Source organism: Schistocerca serialis, chromosome 9 (assembly GCF_023864345.2).
Source record: "Schistocerca serialis cubense isolate TAMUIC-IGC-003099 chromosome 9, iqSchSeri2.2, whole genome shotgun sequence".
Classification (NCBI taxonomy): domain Eukaryota; kingdom Metazoa; phylum Arthropoda; class Insecta; order Orthoptera; family Acrididae; genus Schistocerca; species Schistocerca serialis.
This window is the reverse complement of record NC_064646.1, coordinates 293,120,923-293,138,244: the sequence shown is the minus strand read 5'-3', so window position 1 is coordinate 293,138,244 and position 17,322 is coordinate 293,120,923. Positions and strand designations below refer to the sequence as shown.

Below are 17,322 nucleotides of genomic sequence, written 5' to 3'. Positions count from 1 at the left end.
CCAGAGAATTTATCATGAGTGTTAGTAACGATTAGATTATTTGTTCAAGTAAGTGATATTTAGAGGTCTAACTGCAGTTACATAATGTGAAACTAAACTGTAAAGAACCGTGTATCAATTAATGTGACATTTTGCATGTTATCATTGAATTACTAGTCAAGGTAAAGAATCTACACTTCTCTGATATGGTAACCGAATTAAATTTCAGTAAAACATAATGTACAAGTTGAAAAAATTATAATATTGTTAACTTATCATATGGTAGGTACATATGAGTTAAAACACTAAGATATATTAATTTCTCAGAATCATTTTGCTGAATAACTGAAGCTATTTGAATAATTTACTTTATGCATTAACTGAATAAGTAATCGTGGGTGTCACCACATGAAAAAAATTGTATTGTTTGTTCATACTTCAATTTATACAGATTGAAATTCTTGATCTAATTTTAGAAATTTAAACACACACACATATGCAACATTTTAATATCTGGGACTTTGTCCGTGTATGTCAATCAGATGCAAAATTACATAAAGTTGCAAGTACTTAAGCAATTAAATTGTGTACTGGAAAGGAGTAATATAGGTTCGATACTAGCATCTACTCACTCAATGGCACCTACTCCCCACTTGCATGCGCAGCCACTGATTACTTGCATACGTACACCAGTCCTTAATATACACAGGAATGTTGTGGAACTGAAGTCAACACAGTACATTAAGTGTTGACTGTGGCCAGGATTAGTTTTAGACCTATTTCACAAAGTGCTAGCGCAGTCTGCACATTAACTATTACTTTGTGAGACAGTGCAAAGAGTTTAGACCACTGCTATAATTCATGAAAGATTGTTAACATTGCCAGGAGTATTCTTGGAGACATATTACATGTACATCTTTAATTCATATTATGCTGCAGCAGTACAAGGTACGCCACCGCCGCGTTGTGGACTTTAGTAAACAGCTTATTGTCTGCCACTTCCTGCCACTTTTCTTCACATAGATGCACGGCGTTGTACCTCAACAGTGATGAGATGTCATGCAGGTGGACGGCAACTTGAATTACCAAATGACTAACATGCCACATTGGCTGCTACCTCTGCTATTTCATTCCCCTTAATACCCATGTACCCTGGCACACATCAGAAAGACACCTTCTTCCCCTACCTTTGTAGGTGGAGGAGGGCATTCTGAATTGCTTTATTAACAGGGGTACAAGTGTTGTAGAGAGTGAAGGCACTCAGGAAGACTGAGAAGATGAGGAAACTAGCACTCAAAACCCCTCACCTGTTGCACTGCCAAAAAAAAGACATAATTCCACATCCAAGACATTGAAGTCTTGAGGCACTTGGATCTTTTGGCAACAAGCAGGGGAAACTATAGAGCATCCAACACAAACCCCTGTTTAGACCCCATCTGCAAGTACAGCCATATAGTTGTGGTTATGAGTTAAAATATCATAAAAATAATGTATTAGAAACAGAAGCAAAAGTGCAGCCTCTCCTGTACTGCACTAAACCTAGAATTACTCTGGGCTCCTGCAGCAACAAGGGTGGCAGGCGGTTAAAACCCTGGATTTGAGGTTCTACTTGCTCCACACATGTAATTACAGCACATGCTTCACGCAGATCTCAAATGGCCTTGATGGTTGTGGACAATTAGGGAAAAGGCATTCCATAGCTGAACAAGCTACAGATGGTATGCTGGTGAATTGGGAGCAATGAGGGACTTACATGCCTGACACCATGTGGATTTGCCACAAGATGGTGCGTGGTGGTTCGCCAAACTCAGTGCAGAGACTGCGTATGGGGCTAGTCCTGTAAGCACTCATGGCTAGCATGATCCCCTCATGATGGATAGTGTCAATGATCAGGTAAGAAGGCCTCGCTGATCCACACACTGCATGAAAGACCTAGAAAACTGGGGCAGACACACCCTGCCCACTTCCCAAGACCTATGGCAAAGGCACTTTAAGATGTTCAGGACCTTCTGGGCCCTTGCCTTCAGATATGGTAACCATGACAGACTGGGATACAAAATGAGGCCCAGAAACCTCACAGAGTATTTAAAAGAGTATGAATGAAAGTGGAAGCTGTCTGGCTTAGTATAGCACAAAGTGTAGTTTAATTGTTGCTGATACTTTGTTAAAAAATCTTGAAAGAAGACTGTACTTGTGGAAGATATAGGGGAACACTGGAAAGTTTGAGGCAATAAGAAAGATTTCAAAATCAGGTTTTAAACTAAGATGCTTCCAGGGGCAGTTGTTGGACTGAATGTAATTTATTGGTTATGAACTGCAGATTAAAACTGAAGAAATACCAGAAAAGTAGGAAATTAAGGACATGGGACCTGGATAAACTGAAGGAAATAGGGGTTGTTTAGTGTTCCAGGGGGAGCATTACACAACGTTGGACTGAAACAGAGGAAAGTAATATAGCTGAAGATGAATGGGCAGCTTTAAGAGACGAAATAAGGAAGGTATCAGATGATCACACAAGTAAAAAGACAAGGCCTAGTAGAAGTCACCCAATAACACAGGAGATATTGAACTTCACTGATGAAAGGAGAAAATATAAAAATGTAGCAAATGAAATGGGCAAAAGGGAATGCACACATCTAAAAGGCTGAGAGTGACAAAGTGCAAAATGACAAAGCAAGAATAGCTAGAGGACAAATGTAAGGCTATAGAAGCATGCCTAACTAGGGGAAAAATAGATATCACATATAGGAAAATTAAAGTTAAAAAGACCTTTGGATAAAAGAGAAATGGCTGTATGAATACCACGAGCTCACATGGCAGTTCACTCCTAAACCAAGAAAGGACAGTTGAAGGTAGAAAGAATATGTAGATAATCTACATAAGGGAAAAAAACTCCAGGACTATATTATAGGAGGAGGAGATTAAGTAGGTGAAGATGAAATGGGAGATGGGAGATGTGATAGTGGGAAATGAATTTGACTGAGCACTGAAAGCCCTCAGTGGACACAAGGTTCCTGGAGTAGTTGGCATTTGCTCAGCATTATTGAGAGCCGTCCGTGACAAAATTATTTCACACTGTGTGCAAGATATGCGAGAAAGGCAAAATACCCTCAGACTTCAGGAAGTATTCAATAACTCCAAAGAAAAGCAGCTGCTGATAGGTGTCAATACTAAAACTTATCTTTGGTTGAAAAACTTACAAATGTACATTTATAACATTAGTAGATTTTGAGAAAGCTTTTGACTGTTGGCTGGGCTACATTCTTTAAAATTTTCAAGGCAGCTGTGGTAAAATACGGTGAACCAAAGCTTATTTACAACTTGTGCAGAAACCAGACTCCAATCGTAAGAAAGTAAGGACATGAAAGACAAGCTATTGGAAAGAGAGCAAGACACGGTTGTATCCTATCACTGTTACTTTATCTGTGCACTGAGCAAGGTGTGAAGGAAGCAAAGAATAAATTTGGAAAGGGGATTTTAATTCATGGAGAAGATAAAACTATGACAATTTCCATGTCACTGACAAACCTTAGAGACAGCACAGGATTTCAAAGAGCAGGGGGAGGGGGAGGGGGAGAGAGAGGGGGAGGGGGGAGGTGGAGAGAGGGGGCGGAGGGGGGCAGAGGGGGGAAAGGGAGGTCGAGGGGGGAGAGGGGGGAGAGGGGCGAGAGGGGGGAGAGGGGCGAGAGGGGCGAGAGGGGGGAGAGGGGGGAGAGGGGTGAGAGGGGTGAGAGGGGTGAGAGGGGGGAGACGGGGGAGAGGGGGGGGAGAGGGGGGTGAGGGGGAGAGGGGGGTGAGGGGGAGAGGGGGGTGAGGGGGAGAGGGGGGTGAGGGGGAGAGGGGGGTGAGGGGGAGAGGGGGGTGAGGGGGAGAGGGGGGTGAGGGGGAGAGGGGGGTGAGGGGGTGAGGGGGTGAGGGGGAGAGGGGGTGAGGGGGAGAGGGGAGAGTGGGGGGAGAGGGGAGAGTGGGGGGAGAGGGGAGAGTGGGGGGAGAGGGGAGAGTGGGGGGAGAGGGGAGAGTGGGGGGAGAGGGGAGAGTGGGGGGAGAGGGGAGAGTGGGGGGAGAGGGGAGAGTGGGGGGAGAGGGGAGAGTGGGGGGAGAGGGGAGAGTGGGGGGAGAGGGGAGAGTGGGGGGAGAGGGGAGAGTGGGGGGAAGAGTGGGGGGAAGAGTGGGGGGAAGAGTGGGGGGAAGAGTGGGGGGAAGAGTGGGGGGAAGAGTGGGGGGAAGAGTGGGGGGAAGAGTGGGAGGAAGAGTGGGGGGAAGAGTGGGGGGAGAGGGGGGAAGAGTGGGGGGAGAGGGGGGAAGAGTGGGGAAGGGGGCAGGGGGTGGAGAGGGGGGAGAGGGGGTGGAGAGGGGGTGGAGAGGGGGTGGAGAGGGGGTGGAGAGGGGGTGGAGAGGGGGTGGAGAGGGGGTGGAGAGGGGGTGGAGAGGGGGAGAGGGGGAGAGTGGGAGAGAAGGAGAGAGGGGGTGGAGAGGGGGTGGAGAGGGGGTGGAGAGGGGGAGAGAAGGAGAGAGGGGGAGGTGGGAGGTGGGAGGGAGAGGGGGGAGGGGGGAGGTGGGAGCGAGAGGGGAGAGGGGGAGAGGGGGGGAAGAGTGGGGGGAGAGAAAGAGGGGGGAGAGAAAGAGGGGGGAGAGAAAGAGGGGGGAGAGAAAGAGGGGGGAGAGAAAGAGGGGGGAGGGGGAGAGGGGGGAGGGGGAGAGGGGGGAGAGAAAGAGGGGGGAGGGGGAGAGGGGGAGTGGGAGAGGGGGGAGGGGGAGAGGGGAGAGGGGGGAAGAGGGGGAGGGGGAGGGGGAGAGGGGGAGAGGGGGGAGGTGGAGAGGGGGGAGGGGGAGAGGGGGGAGGGTGGAGGGGGAGAGGGGGAGAGGGGGGAGGGGGAGAGGGGGGAGGGGGAGAGGGGGGAGAGGGGGGAGGGGGAGAGGGGGGAGGGGGAGAGGGGGGAGGGGGGGAGGGGGAGAGGGGGGAGGGGGAGAGGGGGGAGGGGTGGAGGGGGGGAGAGGGGGAGAGGGGGGAGGGGGAGAGTGGGGAGGGGGAGAGGGGGGAGGGGGAGAGGGGGGAGGGGGAGAGGGGGGAGGGGGAGAGAGGGGAGGGGGAGAGGGGGGAGGGGGAGTGGGGGTGTTCCACGCCATTAAAGTATGTAAAGGCATGTCCCACGTGATCAGTGGATTTAGAGCCAGCCGTCAATGTAAAAAACAACAGCATCCTGAAACTCCTGTAAGAGTATTTAGAACAAACAAGAGAACACCACTGGAGCGATGAAGGCTTTGATCCCCAGATAATTTCCATCTGAATCTGTGGCTGAGAAGCTAACCACGGGGGAGGGGGGGAGGGGTGTTGGGGAAGAATGTGGGGAAGTGGACAAGGAGAGGAGATGGAAGTCAGGCAGAGAGGAGCGAGGCACAGCCCAACCAGTAAGCCAACTTGTGGATGGGCAATGGGCACGCAAAGTCACAAAGCTGCAAAAAGAATACAATAGGAAGTGAACAGGGGCAGAGAGGTTAGTGACGAAATAGGAAACCAGGAGCTGGGACCGATGACTCTAAAGAGGAGGGATCACAGCATCAACCAGAAGATTATCAACAGGGCTAGTGCAAAAGGCACCAGTGGCTAAATGGATACCATGATAGTTATCTGGATCCAAGAGGAGCAGTGCAGAAGGGACACTTGAGCCATAAACTTGACAACCACAGTCCAGGCAAGACAGAACTAATGCCCAGTAAAGGCAGAAAAGGGTCAAAAGATCTGCAAACCAAGAAGTGTGGGCAAGGAAGTGAAGAACACCGAGTTTACAAAAACAGTCAACATACAGGTGGCAGATATATGGCAACTAAGTAAGTTTGTTGTCCAGAATGAGACCCAAGGAACAGAAGTGGGTGACCATGGTTACATGTTGGGCATCGAGGTACAGTTCCGGATCAGGGTGGACCAATGTGCGGCAACAGCACTGCATCCATATGGAAGTGTGCTGGATAGCACCCTGGAGCTGTTGTTCTGCAGTGGCCACCGAGAGGCAGCTAGCCCAAAGACAGAAATAATACACATAAGAGTAGGGGTGACCAACGGTCTGGCAGAGGTCACTAGTCCATTAATAGTGACTAGAAAAATAACCCTTAATATGGAACCCTGTGGAGTGCTATTCTGCTGGGTCCCCTGAGAGCTGAGAACAGTGCCAACCCAGACTCTGAATCATCGATGGGACAGGAACTGGTGAATAAAAATCTGAAGGGGGACCCCAAAGACCCCACTCATGAAGCTTAAGGAGGATGTGATGGCACCAAGCTGTGTCATAGGCCTTTGACAAGATGGTGGTGCCGAGGAAAGGCCTGCCGAACTGCGGTTTCCAATCAAAGCATATGACCAATTGGAGACCGTCCCTCTTGAAAGCCACATTGGTAAAGAGATAAAAGTAAAAGGTTCCTAGATTCAAGGTCCCAAATGAGCCAACAAGCCACCATGCATTCTAGTAACTTGGAGGGCCTAGGGGCCAGTAACCAACGAGGGATGATGGATCCATGCCAGGTTTAAGGACAAGAACCGCAATACTGCCTCTCAACTGAGAGGAGAAAATGCCTTGGAGCCAAATATGGTAAAATACATCGTGAAGATATTGTTATTGTGGAGGATTGAGGTGTTGAAGCAATTTGCTATGGTTGGAATGAGAGCCAGGAGCTGAATCATGGGAAGAAGAAATGGCCAGAAGACACTCCCATTCAGTAAAAGGGTTGTACCAAAAGCAAGCTTCCTATATTTTTTACAAACAGAAGACATTGTTTATTGTTATTAATTTATTGTTGAAAGCTTACACTTTTGTCTATTTTTCAACAGTCTCCATTTTTTTGACACACTTTTGAATACGGTGCCCCAGCTTTTGTATTCCTAAGTTGAAGAAGTCTCCTGCCAACACGTTGAGGAAGCGTGTGACCTCTGATCAGACTTCATTGTCGCTCTTGAAATGTTTTCCACTTAAGTGTTCCTTTAGCTTGGGGAAGAGGTGATAATCGCTGGGGGCTAAGTCTGGGAGAAGCAGCACTACTCCCTCCATCAGTCGTCCTCTCCGGCGATTCTGGACTGCTCGCTGGAGTTTGGTCAATGGTTCACAATATCTGTGAGTTTATTGTCATCCCAGGTTGCATGAAATTGATGAGGAGTACGCCCTTCTGAGCCCAAAACACAGTCCCCACAACCCTTCCTGCCAACTGTGTTTGTTTGAATATTTCTGGGGATGGTGAACTGGAGTGACACCACTGACGAGATTGTTGCTTTGTTTTGGGGGTGTAATGAAACACTGACATTTCATCTCCTGTGACGATGGAGACCAACAACTTCTCTTTGTTGCCTCCCCCTGGACACTGTTGAAGAAACTAGCGAGCACAGTCAAGGCATTACACCTTGTGTCCATCTGTCAGCATCCGGGGAACCCAGCAAGCACAAACCGTGCGATAACCCAACGTTTCTGATAAAGTTCTTTCATTTGTGCAGTGGGGAGTTTCAGGAATGCATTCAGCAAATTCACGGAGAGTGACCATCTGATCTTTGAGCAGCTCACTGTTGATCTTCTGGACAATCACATCCGAAACCGGCGGTCTTCCACTACTTTCTTCATCGTGAACTTCCGTGCCACCCTCAGCGAAAGCAATGCACCATTTGCGGACGTGCTGAACAGACATGCACTCCTCACCACGAACTTCAGTCAGTTGCCGATGAATCTCCACAGGCGATAACTTCCTTGCATGGAGAAACCGGAATACTGCTCGAACCTCACACTTGGCAGGAGCAGCGATCAACACTTACATCTCTGACGGCTGCCAAGCCAACACTGAGTGACGTAGTGAATCGCGGACGAGCGGACTCGAGAGTGGGGGAACCACTGCGCATGGCACTGTTGTCGGATTTAACCTAACAGCTTTCCTAGGGGCTGTAGCTCATTGGGAACCTTAGTTTTGGTAAAACCCTCTTAGGATTCTGCCTAATGAGTGGTTAAACATACGCTGGTGGAGGGGGGTTATGGGACTAAACAGGGAGATCATTAGTCCTACGATTCAAAGATTACTTGCATAAGATAGGGGGTCCACTAAAAGTGGGCAGATCCCATCAAAGGAATCAAACTATAATGCAATGAAGTTAAAACACACACGGCAAGGAGTAGGCCAAATCTAAAAACTGGAAAAAACAGAGGGATAAAAGATCAATCTTTGCACGGAGGAGTGGTCATGGGTCCCAGACCTAGGAGAAACAAAGAGGTCCCAAGGACAACCGTCCTGCCCCTGCACCAGGAGTAAAGCAAAACCTTACATCTGAAAATAAAAACCACTTTCAGTAGGAAACTAAGCACCAGTTCAACCATCTGCGAGTCGTCTGCTAGTATTAAAGACAAGGAAGACTATACTTAGTACTCAGAGCCAAAAGAACAGGACATTCCAGCAATATATGGGGCACTGTCAAGTCTGACTCCACAGCCACATTGTGGGGGTGACTCGTTATGCAACATAAAACAATGAATGAGTGTATGGTAACAGATGAATAGACAGCATAAGACAGTGGACCCCTTCCAAGAGGAGAGAAAGGAAGAGTGCCAAATGAAAGTAGTCTCCTTGCTTGTGTGGGGTTTAGTACTAAAGCAATAGTGCACCAGATGTCATTCCACTTTTGCACAAAGAGATTTGACGTGTATCTGCATATCTGCACCTCGCATCATGAAATGGAATGTGGTTAAGTGTCTGCCCCTCTAGCCAAATGGTCAGCAAGTTCATTCCCTGGGGAGCCAACATGACTTGGAGCTCAGAGGGAGACAACAGAGCAGGTGGCACGGCCAAAGGATAGCAGAGTACAAACGGTGATGACAGTAGCATCAGTCTATGCAAGCCGCTCATTGCGTTGGTACAATTTAAAACACTGTGAAGGGAGGCCTGAGTAACAAATTGGAAGCCCCTGTTAATGGCTAGCAACTCTGCTGTGAACACACTGCATGATCCCAGCAGTAAATGGTGTTCCATGCAGTAGGAGATGTAACAGTGTATACCGCCTTATCTGTCATTTTAGAACATCAGTACAGAAGATGGTAGCACACTGCAGCTCTTCGAAGATGGAATGTACAAGATGCCAGAATATCAAAGGGGCAACAGAAACCTTAGGACCCTGGAATAAGTCAGTCCTTATCGGTGGTCGAGGCACCATCCAAGGGGGGGTTTGGGAGGAGATACACGGGGCACTTTCCAATTAATGGAGATGGAGATCATGACAGTAAAGTGAGACACATTCCAACTGGCAATCCCACCCAAGGGTGGGTAATGGGAGGGAGACATATTTCGTTTGCAAACAGGACAGCATACATGGGATGGTCAGGGACTTATCAAATGACAACTGTGTAAGAAACCAAGAGTTGGCTATAGTATTTATAGAAGGGAGAACCCTTACTTCTGCAATAGGGATGTTGACGGGACTTGTGCAAAAGGCACCAACAGCCAGATGCACCCCATAATGATGAACAGAGGCCACCAGAAGCCCTCAAGGGATGACTCAGTTCTGATGGAAAGCACGGAACTCACAAAGGGTCGGTGAGGGTATCCAAATGGAGACGAATGGGCTGGAGCCAATCACACCTCTGGGTCACCATGAGAGATAGCACCTCCAGTGGCACTGTGGGGCTAATGGACTGGGGTCACCATGCGAGATAGCACCTCCAGTGGCACTGTGGGGCTAATGGACTGATAAATGAATATTTCTTGATTGATGAAAACATCTATCAATACATGAACCAAGGTTAAATTAGTTCACAGTCAAGATATTTATAATAATTTGTCAGTTACATTATATATAATGCTGAAGTATATATGTTGTTGTTGTGGTCTTCAGTCCTGAGACTGGTTTGATGCAGCTCTCCATGGTACTCTATCCTGCGCAAGCTTCATCTCCCAGTAACTACTGCAACCTACATCCTTCTGAATCTGCTTAGTGTATTCATCTCTTGGTCTCCCTCTACGATTTTTACCCTCCACATTGCCCTCCAATACTAAATTGGTGATCCCTCGATGTCTCAGAACATGTCCTACCAACCGATCCCTTCTTCTAGTCAAGTTGTGCCACAAGCTCCTCTTCTCCCCAATCCTATTCAATACCTCCTCATTAGTTATGTGATCTACCCATCTAATCTTCAGCATTCTTCTGTAGCACAACATTTCGAAAGCTTCTATTCTCTTCTTGTCTAAACTATTTATCGTCCACGTTTCACTTCCATACATGGCTACACTCCATACAAATACTTTCAGAAACGACTTCCTGACATTTAAATCTATACTCGATGTTAACAAATTTTTCTTCTTCAGAAACGCTTTCCTTGCCATTGCCAGTCTACATTTTATATCCTCTCTACTTCGACCATCGTCAGTTATTTTGCACCCCAAATAGCAAAACTCCTTTACTACTTTAAGTGTCTCATTTCCTAATCTAATTCCCTCAGCATCACCCGACTTAATTTGACTACAATCCATTATCCTTGTTTTGCTTTTGTTGATGTTCATCTTATATCCTCCTTTCAAGACACTGTCCATTCTGTTCAACTGCTCGTCCAAGTCCTTTGCTGTCTCTGACAGAATTACAATGTCATCGGCGAACCTCAATGTTTTTATTTCTTCTCCATGGACTTTAATACCTACTCCGAATTTTTCTTTTGTTTCTTTTATTGCTTGCTCAATATACAGATTGAATAACATCGGGGATAGGCAACAACCCTGTCTCACTCCCTTCCCAACCACTGCTTCCCTTTCATGCCCCTAAATTCTTATAACTGCCATCTGCTTTCTGTACAAATTGTAAATAGCCTTTCGCTCCCTGTATTTTACCCCTGCCACCTTCAGAATTTGAAAGAGAGTATTCCAGTCAACAGTGTCAAAAGCTTTCTCTAAGTCTACAAATGCTAGAAATGTAGGTTTGCCTTTCCTTAATCTTTCTTCCAAGATAAGTCGTAGGGTCAGTATTGCCTCACGTGTTCCAACATTTCTACAGAATCCAAACTGATCGTCCCCGAGTTCGGCTTCTATCAGTTTTTCCATTCGTCTGTAAAGAATTCGCGTTAGTATTTTGCAGCTGTGACTTATTAAACTGATAGTTCGGTAATTTTCACATCTGTCAACACCTGCTTTCTTTGGGATTGGAATTACTATATTCTTCTTGAAGTCTGAGGGTATTTCGCCTGTCTCATACATCTTGCTCACCACATGGTAGAGTTTTATCAGGACTGGCTCTCCCAAGGCTGTCAGTAGTTCTAATGGAATGTTGTCTACTCCAGGGGCCTTGTTTCGACTCAGGTCCTTCAGTGCTCTTTCAAACTCTTTACGCAGTATCATATCTCCCATTTCATCTTCATCTACATCCTCTTCCATTTCCATAACATTGTCCTCAAGTACTTCGCCCTTGTATAGACCCTCTATATACTCCTTCCACCTTTCTGCCTTCCCTTCTTTGCTTGGAACTGGGTTTCCATCTGAGCTCTTGATATTCATGCAAGTGGTTCTCTTTTCTCCAAAGGTCTCTTTAATTTTTCTGTAAGCAGTATTTATTTTACCCCTAGTGAGATAAACCTCTACAGCCTTACATTTGTCCTCTAGCCATCCCTGCTTAGCCATTTTGCACATCCTGTCGATCTCATTTTTGAGACGTTCGTATTCCTTTTTGCCTGCTTCATTTACTGCATTTTTATTATATTTTCTCCTTTCATCAATTAAATTCAATATTTCTTCTGTTACCCAAGGGTTTCTACTAGCCCTCGTCTTTTTACCTACTTGATCCTCTGCTGCCTTCACTATTTCATCCCTCAAAGCTACCCATTCTTCTTCTACTGTATTTCTTTCCCCCATTCCTGTCAATTGTTCCTTTATGCTCTCCCTGAAACTCTGTACAACCTCTGGTTCTTTCAGTTTATCCAGGTCCCATCTCCTTAAATTCCTGCCTTTTTGCAGTTTCTTCAGTTTCAATCTGCAGTTCATAACCAATATATTGTGGTCAGAATCCACATCTGCCCCTGGAAATGTCTTACAATTTAAAACCTGGTTCCTAAATCTCTGTCTTACCATTATGTAATCAATATGATACCTTTTAGTATCTCCAGGATTCTTCCATGTATACAACCTTCTTTCACGATTCTTGAACCAAGTGTTAGCTATGATTAAGTTATGCTCTGCGCAAAATTCTACCAGACGGCTTCCTCTTTCATTTCTTAGCCCAATCCATATTCACCTACTATGTTTCCTTCTCTCCCTTTTCCTACTGACGAATTCCAGTCACCCATGACTATTAAATTTTCGTCTCCCTTCACTACCCGAATAATTTCTTTTATCTCATCATACATTTCATCAATTTCTTCGTCATCTGCAGAGCTAGTTGGCATATAAACTTGTAATACTGTAGTAGGCGTGGGCTTTGTGTCTATCTTGGCCACAATAATGCGTTCACTATGCTGTTTGTAGTAGCTTACCCGCACTCCTATTTTTTATTCGTTATTAAACCTACACCTGCATTACCCCTATTTGCTTTTGTATTTATAACCCTGTATTCACCTGATCAAAAGTCTTGTTCCTCCTGCCACCGAACTTCACTAATTCCCACTATATCTAACTTTAACCTATCCATTTCCCTTTTTAAATTTTCTAACTTACCTGCCCGATTAAGGGATCTGAAATTCCATGCTCCGATCCGTAGAACGGTATATAGTTGTGATGCATTTTCTACTGTCTTGTATGTTACCTTTTAGCTACAGTTGTGTCATACTGTTATAGCTGCAAATGCATTAAAATTAAACTTCCTTAATTATTAATTAATTAATTAATTATGAAATAGGAAGCACTGGAGTCTAAAATGATTAAATTTATGTCATCTGAGCAGCACTTCAATAATAGGACAATAAGCTTGGCAAATAATAGCCAGTATGCCTTATGAGCTTGGGACCTTCACAATTTTGTGTCAAGAGCCTTCAGCAACTGTTTTATCTCTGAGCCAGTGGTCTTTACCTGGTTTTACTTGTTTGCTATTAAGATGATGATTCTTTTCACTTACAAGGGCTGTCCAGAAAGTAAGTTCTGTTGCCAGCTGCTGCACAAAGTGTGTGTGTGTCACCTGGTCAGTAGGTGTCTGGCAGTAACTGTCAAAACGACTTTGACACTATCACTCAAAATATCACTGCCCGTGAATTACATGGTGTAATCTGTTTTCTGTGTGTGAGAAACAATAAAATTGTAGATATTCACAGTGAACTATGAACAGTATTTGAAGGGAATGTTATGAGCAATAGTGCTTACCATATTTACTCGAATCTAAGCCGCACTTTCTTCCCGGTTTTTGTAATCCAAAAAACCGCCTGCGGCTTAGAATCGAGTGCAAAGCAAGCGGAAGTTCTGAAAAATGTTGAAATGCGCCGCCACAACTAACTTCTGCCATCGAATATACGTAGCCGTAGCGCTACACAGGTATGCTTTGTAGGCACAAAGATAAATACTGGCGCCAAAACCTCAGCGTCAGTAAAAAAAAAAAAGGTGGAAGACGAGCTTTTCTTCTCCGCCTCGAGTTTCGACCACTGCATTTTCATACATTATCCAACGAAGTAAATACAAATTCCGTATTGTTTATCTTCGAATGTAGCAGCATTTCAATGTACTGCAAAAATCCACTGGCAAGACTGTTTGGGATGTTTGTCAATATGGCCAACTCCACGTTCCGAATTTTGTCCTACCTGTGAGAAGAGATGGTTGCTAATAGGAACTTGATGAATTGTGAATCACATGCAGTATTCTCTTCACCATAAGAATAATACGAATATAAACATTTTGCCATGTATTCTTTCGTGTTTGCTGCTATCTAATTTAAATCCTGTCTGCCTAATAAACTACGAAACTAGAGTGAGACAACAGTAAACGCGAAAGAGTATACGTATCGTGTCATGCTTATATTCGTATTATTCTTATGCCTAACAGTGATACAGTCAGAAATGAAGCACGGCAACTGACTAGATTTTTAAATCTAAGATGACTAATTTCTGTGCAGAATGTAATGTACTAAAGAGACGCCAGCAAAGATTTTCAAACTGAGAAAAATTTTCGCTACACTCTCGTTCAGAACATCATTTATCATACGCAGTCTATTATTTGGTTCTTGCTTATCATTATCAAAGAAAGCAATGGTGTAAGTAACAAAAAATAGCAGTCTCTTGCCATTGTTTCGCTAATGAGATGATTCCTCTTTTTTTTGTAAGCGGCGGTTGCGCGCACAAAAGCAAGCCATGCCGCGAGCGGCAACAGGCCGTAAACACGCACTATCAGAATGCGACAAACAAGCACGACACAGTTCAGTAATGCATTTTCAGCTTAGAGTGACGTAAACACCTATAACAAAGAAAACGACACTTATCAGATCAAAGCAAAATAAGCAAACTATTTAAACCAGACAAAGCACGTGCAAAAGGAAGGGTACCCGTATAAATACGGACGGAGCACCTGGCGCATAGCAATGGCTACCTGGTAAAGCTTAACTGCTAAGCTTACGACTCGAACCAAACTACTGTAGCTGTATCGTCATTCATTCGACCTAAATTGTGTCTTATATTACAATGGACCAACTTTGTTTCGATTTGGAGCTGCGGCCTAAAACTTTTCCCTCCCCTTGAATTTTGAGTCTCAAATTTCAGGTGCGGCTTAGATTCGGGAATTTTTTTTTCCTTGATTTCGAGTCTCATTTTTCAGGTGCGGCTTAGATTGGAGTGCGGCTTAGATTCGAGTAAATACGGTAAACAAAATGGTGCTGTTTGTTTTGGGAATGCTGGAGGAATGTCAGTGATGAAAAAAGAAGTGAACAGCCATCTGTTCTGACAAATGAATTTCTTCCAAGGATTAACGACAGAATCTGAGAAAATTATTGGTTCACAACTACAGAATTATCAGCCAATTTCACTCAGGCATCAATGATAGTGTTGCAGGAACTTGTGACAGGTAAGCTTTAGAACAAATTTTGAAAGTGATGGGTCGCAAGAGCTTCTGACATATCTACACAACAAAGAGATTAGGAAATGTATTAATGTTTCTGATGTGATACAATCCAGAAGAAGACAAATTCCTCAATCACATTTTGATGGGAGACAAAAATACACATTGCATACTTCAATATGGAGTGATATCATGCTAGCTTGATATGTAAGCCTTTAACACACTGTCAAACATTTTCTACCTAAAAACTGGAGACAGCCAGCCCCTCCCCCCACCCCAACTTCTTTTTAACAAGTAGGGAGTATTCATTGTATTTATGGAAGAACACAGTACAATAAAACTCCAAAATTTACAGAGAAACTCTGAACAAGCTCAGAAGAGCCATCGAGAACAAAAGAGATGGGGCGTCAAATTCTGGAATCATAAAAACACTAGGTCACATACTGCTGCATGCAAACAAGTGTTGCTTAACATAACAGTTCCAATTGGAAATCAGTTTGATCATGCTCTTCACAGCTCTGATTTGTAACCCAGTGATTTTCACACATTTCCAAAGATGAAAAGAATGGCTAGGGTCAGGGCATTATGAAAACGGTAAGTTAAAAGACAGTGTCAAAACATGGCTAAGGATCACAGGCAGCAGAATTGTACGAGGGCACTGAAAAGCTTGTTCCTCAACAAAACAACTGCTTTAACATAAAGCTCAATTGTTAGAGAAACAACTTATAGTAATAGCTTTAAGTTGTATAAAATAAAAAAATTCTTGATACTTCTTTTTATATACAAGTTAACGGAACTTACTTCCTGAATAGCCCTTGACATTGATGCACATTTCTATATTTATCAGTAATTTATACATGCCCATGTGTTAAAACAAATTTTATCAGCTGTTGTGATCTTTCAGCCTACAGGAGCTTGTGTATTGAGATCTCTATTAAATTCATTGTGAAGTCTAATTCCTGTATGCAGTAAATGTCCCAAAAAAGGAGTGGAAATTTTCACTGGCCTTCAATGTCTGTGTGTGACAAAATGCCACTAGTACTCCTCCTAGCATAGCTTAAGACAAAAAATAAATTCATTAAAGTGGAAATTCAGTTGCAGTTAATTACAGAAGTACAGAAAACTGCTGCTTACCTGTTGGCAGAGGCTTACTGATTTGCAAAGTTGGATTTAATGGCAAACCTTCTGTTGGCGTAAGTGGTTGTGGAACTGTATATGGAGCAGGGATGTCTGTCACTTTATTCGACACATTGGGAAAACTTGGGCCAGCAGAAGAAGATGATGATGCTGGTGGGGAGATAAATCCTGTAATGTTAAATATGGAATATAACTGAAGTGGCATAGACAAACCAGTGAGACACAATTAATAATCACAGAGTAAGCATTAAATATACATTTTTCATGAATATTAAAATACACTAATAAAGAGTTTACATCCGTTTCTTTATTAATAAAACATTTTTATTACTTTTGTTACATTTTCAACATCTTCCATGCATTTCAAACCGTATTTTCAGAATATTTAAAAAAAGATTCCTAATACTATTTATTTGAATACTTGTGTGTTCCATGTGCCGTAACTGATTTCTTGCTGTGATGTGAGTGGTATATTGTAGTTTACAACTGTAACAATGATAAATATGGCAACATGCTGCGCACTTATATGATTGTTGGTAACATTTGGACGAAAACTTTTTTTTCTACTTCATTTATATACTTAACGCTACATACATTGAGTCAATCTCCCTACACAGAAATTCTTTGCTGGAGTAGTTGTCAAGTAAATATGATTTTAGTTTGCATTTGAAGTTAATTTTACTATGAATGACATTCTTCACTACAATGGGTAAGTGGTCAAAGATTGTTTCCATGTTCTGCTCTAACACAGAGTGAATGACTGTTGAAAACAAAATTCATAAGGTAATAAATGTACTGTGAGAGTGTTGTTAGCATGTCCATATCTGTAGAGAGCCATCTACATGAGGTTCTTGAATGTGCACCAGAGGGTCCTTATTACACACTTCAAAGCAACAGTATTTTTAAATTCTCAGCTCCAAAAAGTCCAATTTATATTATATAACTTAACAATAGGTACATATATAAAACCACTATAATTAATTACAAGTAATTACAATGCTGCCACAACAACTAATTGCTTACACAAATACTAACATTTTCTACAAAATGTGTGTTATTACAATACAGGCTTCCAAATTACATTGTTTAGAGGTCAAATTATACATAATCAAGACACTTTCAGATCAATTTTTATGGTATAATACTCATTAATCATTGAATGGGCTTGCTACAACAAACCAAATAAATGCCAAAATTCCTACAATTTTACTTTGTCGGCAACGAACAATTTGAAGTGGACCA

The 17,322-nt window shown here is 43.7% G+C and overlaps 1 protein-coding gene across 2 annotated transcripts in view; it reads right to left on the bottom strand.

The window, feature by feature from the left end:
* Positions 1 to 17,322, bottom strand: part of LOC126418873 (vacuolar protein sorting-associated protein VTA1 homolog) — a 70,125-nt gene that overhangs the window by 25,889 nt on the left and 26,914 nt on the right. For both annotated transcript variants that reach the window (XM_050085872.1, XM_050085873.1), the window contains exon 4: positions 16,078 to 16,248. In XM_050085872.1, coding sequence (XP_049941829.1) covers positions 16,078 to 16,248 — 171 coding nt within the window. The remainder of the gene's footprint in view (positions 1 to 16,077; positions 16,249 to 17,322) is intronic.